Here is a 12,420-nt window from a genome sequence, read left to right on the forward strand (position 1 = left end):
TATTCTCAGAGTTGGTAGGGATTGAAAAGTGCCTGTATCTCTTTGGGTCTTTACGCTAATTCGGGCGAGTGATCATTTGGCACCTTCCCCGGCGGCAGCTACAGGTGGCGCTTGCCAAGGAAACGGTAATCACTTTTACAAGCCATTCTATCAGCTCATGTAGTCTGTGTACAAAAATGTTCGGCTATGAGAAAAAAACACTTTAGTTATCAAATGTAAGAGGAAAATAAGATATGCCTGTATCATCTCTTCCAGATCTTGATTCACTTTTGGTTCTGTTTTCTGTCTCATGCACATTTTTGGTATTTTATATTGGTCTCTTATGCTGCCCTTCCAATGAAGCTTTTAAAAGTTATAATAGTCTACCATGAATGGATTTATTATGAAATAACAGCTCTAAAGATTTAATGTAGCCACAATGCCATAACTCCACGTTATAGGTTATTCTTTTAATTTCTGTTGATTCAAATTCTTACAAACACAAACATCAAAACAAAAAAACACCATTAAAAAGGCAATGTCCATGAAATTATACATACATTTACACCCATACTTAATTTAAGCATCACAGTATCGTGCATGAAATTATATTTCCTCTTTCCAACCTACTGTGACATTGTTTTATGTCCTTTTAAAATACTGAAGCATGTCTCCATTTCTAGTATAAATGACATGAAGATTAGGATCTATTAAATGTTTTCTTAATTCTAACCATTTTAATCAAATACTGTGATCAAAGCACAAATGTGAAGGTGTCAGTAACTTACACATTTATCAAATTGCATTAAATTTTCAAAAAGTGTATCTCATTAAAGCTAAGGATTGTTTCTAAACCCAATTGACACTTAAATGTATTATTTTCATTCTACAATCGTACACACCTGCAGTTATTTTGAAGGTGTATAAGAATTTCTACAATAGGAAGCAGAGATATGTTCACTCTATCAAGATTATCAGGCCACTTTATTTACACACACACACACACACACACACACACACACATGCCATTAAAATGGATTCTGCAGAGTATAGATTCTATAGGGTAAAGCTGTCCCATCACCATTTAATTAACCAACTGCAGTGTTCACTGTTGTACATTAAGAAATTTCTCCTGAATGATAATGTGCTATTTTTAATATGCAATAAACTTAACAGGACTCGAGTTCATAAGACATTGAGGAATTCACTAGTTTATCAACTTATTCTGAAAGCAGATAGTACTCAAATCACATATCATTCCTGATGCTCCTGATCGTGACCAGGTATTAACCAACGGATGCTCTCTGTCCGAATAGTAGCATACATGATGAAGCTGATAAGAAACAATAAAGAAAATAAGAGGAGCCAATCTATTCCTTTACTCTGTGTGCTAGGCAGGGGACCAACATGATCTTCCATGCTCACCATCACATCAGATTTAGGTTGTATACCTGAAATGAAATATCTAATTATTACTTTGATGCAAGATGAGGCACCATAAATCATATTTAGCTATTTGCATGTGTAAACCTCCATTTTCTAGCTTGAAAATAGCATACTTATCATCCGCTAAGACATTTACTATACTTTAAAATTTATTCACTGAAGTAAAAATATATTTCCAGCAAAACTATTAATGTTACCTATTTAATTCTATTTCCATTTCATTTGTTAAGAACTCTTGCAGCCTCAAGAACAGTAAGTTTGTGTTTTCATAATTTCCATAATATATACTTGATTAGCCTGTTTTATCTCCTCGTGTTACCAGGGGAAGGTGAAAGAAAATAAACAGGCAATCATCCTGGTCTAAAATCATATCAGTAAAGGGAATAGTGCCATGATTTTTTCTCTCCTTCAAGAGGCAGTGAAGAAAAATATTTTATATATTTATTTAAAACATTCATATAGTCACCCATCTTTCAACCAACTCCAGATCAAAAATACTGCTTCTATCTTAGCTTTCCCAATTATTTGCTACAGCATGTAGAGAAAGTAGTAGTTTTATCCTCTCTTGTGGATAAAGGAAAGCTGAGAAAACCTGGTTTCTTTCCTTGTTAACATGAAGAGAAATATCTACAGAAAAAAAAATACCTTTCTTGAATTCACCCTCAGTTCTCAAATATGCAATCCCAAAATAATCAAAAGAATCATAAGCAATAACTCCTGCTGTCACAGAGGAACTGAAATATATGTACGTAACCAATATTATAGTATGATATTAACATTGATCTTTGATGCCAAAGTATGTTTATATTATCCAAATAAGGCTTCTGAGAAGCAAATGACAGGATGTCAAGATCTTCAGCAGAACCAAAATCGCCAGAAGTAGAATATTATTTGTCTAGCTAGGACTGCAACCTTATTTTGTATTCATCCAAAATCTTAAGTCTTGACCATAAAACTGCTGCCACTACCTTCCTAACTGGAGACAAAACAATAATGTTCCTGGAAATAATAAGTATTTACTAGAGTTAGACAGGGCTATATCAATTCTCCCAATTTATAGTTCATCTTACCAGTCTGATTAAAAATAAATGCTTTCAGTGTTTCCAGAGTTCTATCTGTATGGTTAAATCTTGCCATTGGCTTAGCACCTTGAAAAAGGAGGATATTAGGAACAGCCACAGTTCCAAACCGAGTTGATAAACTGCAAACAGTAAAGCAGAAGAATCAGTTTTGCTAAACAAATTTTTGATTTAAAAATTTATAAAAACTAGCTCTCAGTTATTCTTCATTAAACTAGAATCACCATGTAAAACAAAAACAAAAAAAGTGAAGGTCCTGGAGTAGGGAGCAGTGGATGGTCAGAAAGTATTCCCTGCCGTTACGTGTCATTATTACTTTATTACATTACATTATTATTATTGTAAAGACACATTACATTATTATTGTAAAGACACATTATGAATGTATAAAACAAAGTTAACAATTATCATTCAGAAAAAAATAAAATTTACCTGCTATGTTGGGAGGCATCCAAGGCCAAGAAATGTAGTGTTGGGAACACTCGTGGCAGACAATTAAAATGAGGAGCCAAATTGGCAGAAAAACGACACCAAGGGGTATAAAATAAGACCAAGGTGCAGTCACTGCCATTTGGATTTAAAAATTCCATTAAATCCTAAAATGAGATTAAAAATTAATTTTAAAAACCAAGTGCTACTCAGAAAAGCAAAGAAGTGTCTCTACATGAAAGTTCTAACTAACCATTCTATTATAAAACATGTTTCAAACTTGAACAATAACCATAGTATGAATTCATTAAATTGATTACATGCCATTGTAAACTTTTAGCAACCACGTGGATTTTTTAATGATGATATGTAGAATGAATTTGAGAGCTCTAATTTCCTAATTTTAAAAGTAAACATGCATACTGGCCAGCTAGTTTATTATATATTTTGAATATCAGTTATTGAATAGTTTCCTGCAAGAAGACACAATCAAACCCATAAAATCTTGTGATAGTTTGATATTGACAATAGCCTTCAAGAGTAAACACATAACAAGAAATCCATATTCCTTAAATCCAAATAATAGAACATAAGAAGTGTGCTGTATCAAATTAAAAGCTATCTAAATCCAGTAATGCAGTCAATTCACACAGAAGGTAACAAACTACCTTTGGAATAGCAATCAGTATGCAGAACTACATTGCCTCCAATATTGCAGATGACATTCATTTTTTTTGATACCTCAAATATTCTATGAAATAAATACTATCCTTCATAAACATTTTTCTTAACAATTTTAGGAACAACAATGCATTCCTAGGAGATTAAAGTTGGATCAGTTGAAATACCAATCTTCAGATTTGATGAAAAAAAGTTCAGAAAAAAACAAAATAGAATCCATCATCTTTATTCTCAGAATCATTTTACATGGTTATACCTCTCAAGTTGCATAGCATTGTGTTCTGTAGATTGCTGACAGTAAGAAAAAAAACATATATTATATCCAAAATTAGTAGGATAATATTTAGCTCAGTTAACATGCTTCTCTATGTGTGCTAAAAATCCAAGGGCTGCATTCACATAACGCCTTGTGGACTAGTTTTAAAGTTGATTATTTTTTTTGGTGACTTGGTAAAAAAAACAACCACCAGGTTATGTGGTTAGGCTATTGTTCAATGTTTTATTCACAACAGGGATTAACTGAATATCCATTTCAGTTATATTATGCGAAGTCAATTTGACAATGAAGTTCATGAGCTCCTTCTCTTCATAGGAATACTGCCGTTCCATTAATCTAAAAAACAACAACCCAGATTCAACCTCATGCAAATTAAACAAGTACTGTAATACAAATTAAGTACTATAATAGCATAAAGAGACACATTTTTACTCTAGTCCACTGTTTCTCAACCTTGACCATTTTAAGATGTGTGGACTTCACCTCTAGAAGTCCCCAGCCAGCAATAGACTTCTGGGTGTTTAAGTCTACACATCTTAAAGTGCCAAGGTTAAGGAACACAGCTGTAGTCCTATCCAGACCCTACTTTAGCTGCACCTAAGCAAGACCATTGTTGTCAGCCCAAATTGCCAACTTTCAGCTTAAGGAGAAATACGTCAGAATAACTATCACTTACTTGGGAAACATTCAAAATCTGTAATGTGAAATTTGTCATTCCTGTAATGTTTCTTTCTTCACAGTTCACTTTTGGGGTTTTCATACCATCTGTGTTATTTGAGTCCTCTGCTGATGAAGGATGGACTGCTTCCAGCACTACTGCTGGATGTACTATTGGCTCTTGTGCATGAGATCCTTGCTGAGATACAGATGCCATGTTATTCGTAAGGCATTCACCATCTGCTGATGCATCGCAAGTACCAGTGTCTGCTTCAGAGAGATGTGTCTCCTTTGTGGCGCTTGGAATAACTGACAATACAACATGATGGTCCGCAGGGCGGCTAACACTCATCATGGCATCAGCAATTTCTGCAGTCCTATACTGTACCGATTCTCTGTGTCCATCACTGCCTGAATGGACAGAGCTGCTCTCCAGATTTAATGGTGAGGAAGTTTCACTTAGCTCTTCTGATAGCAGGTCAGAAGTTTCGTCTGTTTCTGCTGCAAAATACACATACATACAGGTGTGTATATATAGAGAGAAATACACATCATTTAAAGTGTCATGCAGCATAACCACACATCCTTAATTTGCTCAGTGAGAATCCAGCTATAACTATTATTAACTTACTAATCCATAGTGGTTAACGCTTTCCGTTTTGTGTCCATCTCTGCCAAATGCATGATTCAACAGCATTTAAATAGAGCAAGAGACGTAGGATTAGACACGTTGCCTTTACTCTCTTTAACATCAGAAATGAAAACAGCCCCTTATTTCAGAAGAACAATGCAACCTGAAAACCACGGAAATGCAGAGTGAGCGGAATAAATGTTTGCTATCTGGTTCACCCCGCCGCGTCCTACTTTGGAGAGACGCTGAGGAAGGGGCTCCTTTGCCTCTTTCCCCACCCACGGAAAAACAAACAAAATCACCAGGAAGCCCCGATACGCGTTCAACCAAACGGTCGTCGGGACGGCAGGTGCGTCTGAAAGGCAGTTCTTCCTCAATTCTTTCCTTCCTTCCCTCCCACCCCACCCCATTCAATATTGCCATGGCAACCGAACCCTCCTCACCTGCCGCAAGGAAAGCGAGCAGCCAGACCACCCGGAGGTGCCGCCCCCACCCGCGCGAGGCCAAGAGCATCCTCCTCGCAAGGGAGGGGGCCGGCCGTTCTTCCCCCACCACCCAAAACAAAAAACAAAAAAACCACCGCTAAAGCGCCTTGCAAAAGGAACCTAGCCACCAAAGGAGTGCTTCCGGTTGTACTTCCGCTTCCGGTTTTGCAACGCCAACGAAAGCCTGTGTGAAAGTGCTGGGCTAGCTCTTCTTTTGTCTGCAACCCGGATATCGTAGCCTGGGAGGAAGCAAAGGTGGAATTGTATGCCCTTGTCTCCGCGATGTTTTGGGGGCTCCTGTGCTTCCCCTCCCCGGAGGAGTTTTAATAAAAATTGACATAACTTATTTTCCTCGTAAAAAGCGCTTCTTTTCTCAATATTATAATTGCTATGGAGAAACGAATGGCTCGACTTTATAAAACCTACAGTGAATCTAGTTCTTTATTTTCACTCTGCGGGATGTGGGGGAGAGAAATGTGGTCTTAAGGACCCTAGAACAGGGGTGTCAAATTCAAGACAGGGCCAGCCCGGAAACAACACAGGACCGGCCTGCGGTGCCTGTTAGTGAAAACAGCTCGGAGGGGGCCGCGTACGGCCACCCCGCACCCCGTTTTTGACAGGAAAAATGGAGCTCGGGGAGTTGGGCCACACTCCATTTTCAGCTGCAACGGCCTTCTGCAGCTCCGTTTTCTCAAAAACTAAAAACAAAACAAAAGGAGAAATGTTTCTCCTTTTGCATTTGAGCATGCAAAGGGCCAGGAAAGGAGAAAGGGAAAGAGCAAAGACAAAGAAAAAGATGGGAAGAGAGCAAGGAAGGAAAAATAAGGAAAGAGGGGAAGAAGAAAGACTGAAGAGGAAAGGAAAAAGGAAAGAAGGATTATAATGAAAGTGAGGAGCCCCCCTCCCCAAGTCCTACCTTAGCACTTGGGCACAAGTGCCCTGACACAAGTGACAATGAGCTGGCCATGCCCACCACTGGCCATATGCTGCCCACCCACCCCCCACTTCTCGAAGGTCAAAAACAACCTTGATGCGGCCCTCAATGAAATAGACTTTGACACCCCTGGTCTAGAATTAAAATGACCTGAGAAAATGAAGTTATGTTCCAGTCCAGTTTCAGGCCCATGTTCAGCAGAGAAACATAATTGACTGCACCTATAGGAAAAGTAAAACCTTCCTGGTCTTGCTTAATATTTCAGTGGCTTTCAGTGCCATTGGTCATGATATCCTTTCAAGCCTTCTCCAAGATTTAGAAGCAGGGAATACTCTATTATATTGGTTGTCTTTTCTGAAGAAAGGGTTCCAATCATGGGGAGAGATGCAAGTCTTGGATTTTAATAGGGAGATGCTGCAAAGCCAGATAATTTTCCTATTCAACATCAGCTATATATAAAACCACTGGATGAAATCAGACATTGGCATGGAGTCAAGGTTCACCTATGTGCTGATATTAATTAACATGCCCATGTTGATATCCAGTTGTATATCTTAACTTCTGACTAAGTTCATGATGCTGTCCAGGAGATTCCATTATTCACTCTCTTCAGTAGGTAGTTTGGAATTTGGGGGTTCTCCTTGGGTCTATAGCTCCAGCTTGAGCAGCAGGTAACACCTGTGGCCAAAACATCTTGTATACCAATCACAAACTTTCCTACAATGATAAATATTACTCACTGCAACTTGGGGCTTAGTCACATCTTCATTGGACTACATTACACTGCTCTTGAAGAGCATTCAGAAACTACAGTTGGTCCAGAATGCAACAGCTCAGGTAGTGATATAACTAAAAGTTGTATAGCCTTAGTTTTTAGGTATACAATTTGGGATGAACACTGTTTGAATGGAGTGTGAGTAGGAATGGATTTCCAGAGGAAAAATTGCTGACTACAGGAACCAGGAGCACTACTCAGGTGACCCTGGAGGACACAGATAAACTTCCAAGTGCTTCAATGACCCTCAAAAACAGGGGTGGGCAAACTACAGCCCGTGGGCCACATCCGGCCCATTGGTCTTTTTAATCCGGCCCGCCGAAGATTGGTACAGAATTAAGGTTTGATGTGAATGATTGAATGATTGCATTCATTTGATTTTGACTTGTAATGACAGGCATTTCGACACCAGGTGGCGGCCCATCTGTCAAATTTTAAAAGTCAATGAGCCCCCCCAGCCAAAAAGTTTGCCCACCTGCTCTAAAAGGATGCAAATGACCAGCTGTCCGCAAGGAATATAAATCCTTCCATTCCCCCCTATCCTGTCAGAGCTGAAGAAGCTTCTTGGATGAGAAGTGAAACGTTTTCAAAAGAAAAAGCAAAGTCCAGTTGCCTGCTGGAAAAGCACCTTTGGGACATGACTGAGAATCTCTACAGACTTTCACGGCTGCTGTTATGTTAATGTTCTATAAACCACCCAGAAATGCTTGGTGAGTGTATGTACAGCATTAAAATTTGAATGAATAAATGACTGAACAAACATTACACAAACATAAAGAATGTAAAAGTAATATTTGACTCATTAAATAAGCAATTATTGCAACTAATAAAGCATCCAAGTAATTACCTACCAAAGTCTCACAGGACTCCCAATAAGTTCTTTGGTCATCAGAAAAATGGTTGTGATGAACAGTATAAAAATAGGTGGCAAATCTGGAGTCTGCCCCATGAATAAGTTATACAGCAGTTCTTCATTGGGCAGAAGTCCCTGTCTGACCAAAGGAACACATTGCTATTCATTTGGAATGCGGCAAAGGTTTTCACCACCAGCTGAACAGTCTGCTATGGTGTTTCCAGTGGACAACTCTTCCTTTGTATATACCAGGGCTAAGCTTGCGGTGTTTCTTTCAAAGCCAGTGTCTTAACATCTGCAAAGGAAAATACATTTTTTAGTTAAAAACCCCTTGTCCGTGGACTGGCAGAAACTGAGCCATGCAAACTAATGAAGCCCCATCCATAGGATGCAGGCAGCACACAAAACCACACCCCCTCCCGCTCTGCGGAAAAACCTCTCTCCATAGAATCAGTCCCTGGTGCCCAAAAGGTTGGGTGCTGCTGCTCTACACCAACTGTAAAAAAAAAAAAAAAAATGGGAAGGAAAGAGGAAAGAAAATGTGTAACCTTAGGATTATGGGATGCATGGCTGCTGCAACTTGTGCAGCAAGGTTGTTGGTGTGTGTGTGTGTGTGTGTGTTGTCCAATTGCAAGTTAAAACAAAAGTTCAAAAGCTGCATAGCATGGAAGAAAAAGAGAAGATACAATATTCTGAATATTTGAAACTTTGTTTTTTGACGGGGGAGGGAATTAAGTGACTATGGGAGATTCATGGTTGTTCCAAAGATGATTTTTTTTCAAGAGGCAACCTGAAAGTCCAATTGCCTCTTGGGAGGGGAAGCACCTTTGGGGAGGGATTAAGTGAAATTCTGCAGAAGAGCACCTTGTATTCAGCAGTAGCCCCAATAGAATGCCAGATTTTGTTGATCTTGATTAGCCTCTTAAGTGCTAAGAGTGGCAAATAGGTTTCAATTTATATCAGGGATTGCTTATTTTGACCCACTGCAAATGTCCCTTGGGCAAACAAACATTATGAGCTGTATTCAACTGATGAAACACCTGAATTATTCCATGTCAGCGTTCAGCATTAAATGACGCACACAGTACTTTATGAGACAGAATAAAGAGATTCTCTTACAACAGGGGTGGGCAAACCACGGCCCGTGGGCCACATCCGGCCCGTTGGTCTTTTTAATCCGCCCGCCAAGATTGGTACAGAATTAAGGTTTGATGTGAATGATTGAATGATTGCATTCATTTGATTTTGACTTGTAATGACAGGCATTTCGACACCAGATGGCGGCCCGTCTGTCAAATTTTAAAAGTCAATGAGGCCCCCGAGCCAAAAAGTTTGCCCACCCCTGTCTTACAAGAAAAGCTTGAAAAGTATTAATTTATTTTCTGAATTCCAATTTTCAGGTCTAGTCAACCTTAAGCATACAAATGCATACAGCTTAAATATGTCTGCACTATTTTAATTCTACCTCTATCTGCTCTAGTAGAAGAGCTTACACATATTGATTACCAATTGGTTTCTGAATCCAGTTCAGAACACACAAATAGGTCATCAAAATCAAACAATCTTATATAAAATTTCACAAGAAACACTTTCAGTTGAAGTATTTCAGATTTTAAATGCAAGAGGCTTTTTCATAGGTTTGTGTAACAAATCAAACAAGGATGCATCTAATTAGGGAATATACTGGGCAGTAGCTCTCTGGCATTTTAGATAGGAGGGTTATCCAGTCTTAAATAGAAATGTCAGGAATAAAACCCAGGATGTAATGTAATGTAAAACAAATGCAAATAATGTATTCAAAACAATGAACAACTAGGTCTCCTTTCTCCAAAGGATGTAATGCACCTCTAAAAGTTACAGGGCCCATCTATTAATATAAGACATAAAGGCACATAAAAATTAAATTAAAAATTATCCATCTTATTCTAATGAAGAATCTAAAAAGAAATACCACTAAAAACTCTCTATTGTGACATTGCAATATTTCTGAAAGGGTTTCAGTAATCACAGTGCACAATTTTTTTAAGCAAAAGGTTCATATTAGCCATGGAACTGACAATTGACAACCTATTCAAACTATTTTTAAAAAGTGAAAACAGATTTAAAATGAAAGATTAATATTCAATTAATTGATCCATTTCTTTTAAATAATCAACCATTACATTTTTATCACAAATTAACCATGATACTCACCCCCTTGCCACTCAATTGATTTCCAGATTTAAAATAAGTCATTTCAAACATCCAAAATACAAGCCACCCATTCATACTTTTGCTGTCACGCACACCTAGTCTCACACATGTACATACAAATATTAATTAGATGGTCACTAAAATCAATAGCTAGTAACATTTGTGGACACTGCCCTTCAATCAGACATTGTAAGAATACATGGGGAGCAGAGCAAAAGAAAAACTTAAAAAGAATTTAGTTCAATATTTTTATGGATAAAACAAAGAAAACATCAAGCGATTAACAGTTCTTCATTCTCTAAAGTAGGATGGTACTGCATTATTTTATAAATTTAAGACATGAAATTTATGAAAGACAGATGCAATATATGGCAAAAAATGAAACATTATTTTGTGTTTAAAGTAATTACTTTATTAATAAATATACATCCAAATGATGACATAAGTACAGTTCATGAATACTACTCCATTCCCATACAGACAATTGCACATGAGTAGCTGAGGTTCATGGATGTAAGAACAAAGAGTTATCTAATCAGACTTTTTACACCAGAAGACAGGATGATGATATTAATGATTTTATTTCTAATAAAATAACCTGTCCATGGAAAAACAAGTCGTGAAAGTGAAAATCTTAAAATAGTCTACAGTATTTAAATATATATATATATTTAAAAATTGTTATGCTATCATAATTTTCAAGATGAAATTGATTACACATTGCAGAACTTAAATTTATTCATTTGGGAGAGGAGACCAAAAGGAAGGGCTTGTTCTAATATTTTCATTATAATAATGAACTATATTTAATATATGTATAATAAAAAGCATTCTGAGTATAAGCAAGTCTAGAAGTTTTGATTGCAAGCAACTGTAGTTGGTGAACTACATGATCCTGCACTGTATATACAGTAATATAAAGTAGAATGACAATTTAGGTAATAATTGTAGAGTTCTCATTCTGAAAGTTTTTGCCTTTCAAATTCTTTTAATGCCCTGACAGTAATCCCTCCTGCCTCGTTGGTCATGGAATTTCCCATCCCATATACATTATTTTCCTGGATTTCTTGTGAAACCAAAAAAAATGTGCAATTTATTTTAAATGGCCCATTGCAGAACAAAGATCCTGATCAGTAATAAAAGTTATGAAACAAAAGTGATTCTTGGTGTAGTAGACAAGGCTGTATTTAGAAAGTACTACTTATACAATAATTTTGAACATATCCAGTGCAAGACTTAAAAAATAGTAGTAAAGTTATTTGGTTCCATAGTTTATGTAAAGTTAGTTAGAAAGTAAACAGCATTTTTTATGTCTTTTAAGTAGTATAGGTCCCTATTAATGCTTAATTATTTATCAAAAGATACAACAAATATCTATATTTAACCAAAAGAAAGATAAAGCACAACATGTAGATGTTTTGAGCAGTGTGAATACACATTAACAATCCTAGCTTATGTATGTAGAGTACAATTTATAGAATATAAAATTATCATTTGCTTTACAAATCATGTATCAATACTATCGAAAGAAAGGATATTCTTCCTTCCCAGTAATAACAAAGCATAGGAATTAACATGCTGTTGCAGTGTTTATCATGACGAGATAGTGTACCAAAAAAGCACAATGTATTCAGAAGATTATATACAGCAGTAGCAAAAATATTTGAATTTATCATTCAAACATCTCAAATCGTTGACTTCTGTTTTCTCTATAGCAAGGCCCTTATGAACTGCAGTAGAAGGTAAAAGCAATTGGAATAAAGAAATGTTCAACAATGCTCTCCTGGCCTGGTTAATAAATCCAATGAGTATATAACTACCCTTTCTGCCTTTTTTAAACTGTACTAGTCTTTTTAATGGATGTGTTTTTCATTTTATAGATGAGCATAAATTGCTTATTTTCTCAGCATATATTTTCTCAAAATACATAATTCATCACATTAGAACAATAATGCACCTGCCTTACCTCCCAATCCACTGTATGGCATCATCAAACAAACT

At 36.9% G+C, this 12,420-nt stretch overlaps 1 protein-coding gene across 1 annotated transcript; it reads right to left on the minus strand.

The window, feature by feature from the left end:
* Positions 1-428: 428 nt before the first annotated feature.
* TXNDC15 (thioredoxin domain containing 15) lies at positions 429-5,816 on the minus strand. The gene is made up of 5 exons (XM_026687095.2): positions 5,623-5,816; positions 4,568-5,049; positions 2,937-3,100; positions 2,496-2,626; positions 429-1,430 (listed from the first exon to the last, which is right to left on the minus strand). Exons 1-5 carry the CDS (start codon positions 5,690-5,692, stop codon positions 1,234-1,236), a joined length of 1,044 nt encoding a protein of 347 aa, XP_026542880.1. The 5' UTR covers positions 5,693-5,816; the 3' UTR covers positions 429-1,233.
* Between the last annotated feature and the right edge of the window lie 6,604 nt (positions 5,817-12,420).

This window comes from Notechis scutatus, chromosome 2, assembly GCF_049901735.1.
Source record: "Notechis scutatus isolate UNSWTSFEM ecotype Mainland chromosome 2, rNotScu1.2, whole genome shotgun sequence".
Taxonomy (NCBI): Eukaryota; Metazoa; Chordata; class Lepidosauria; order Squamata; family Elapidae; genus Notechis; species Notechis scutatus.

Coding starts and splice junctions, on each gene's coding strand:
- TXNDC15 (XM_026687095.2), bottom strand. CDS start 5,692: ATGCTCTTGGCCTCGCGCGGGTGGGGGCGGCACCTCCGGGTGGTCTGG. Junction 5,050..5,622: donor GCTCGCTTTCCTTGCGGCAG/GTGAGGAGGGTT, acceptor TGTATTTTGCAG/CAGAAACAGACGAAACTTCT. Junction 3,101..4,567: donor AGATTTTGAATGTTTCCCAA/GTAAGTGATAGT, acceptor ATCTCATTTTAG/GATTTAATGGAATTTTTAAA.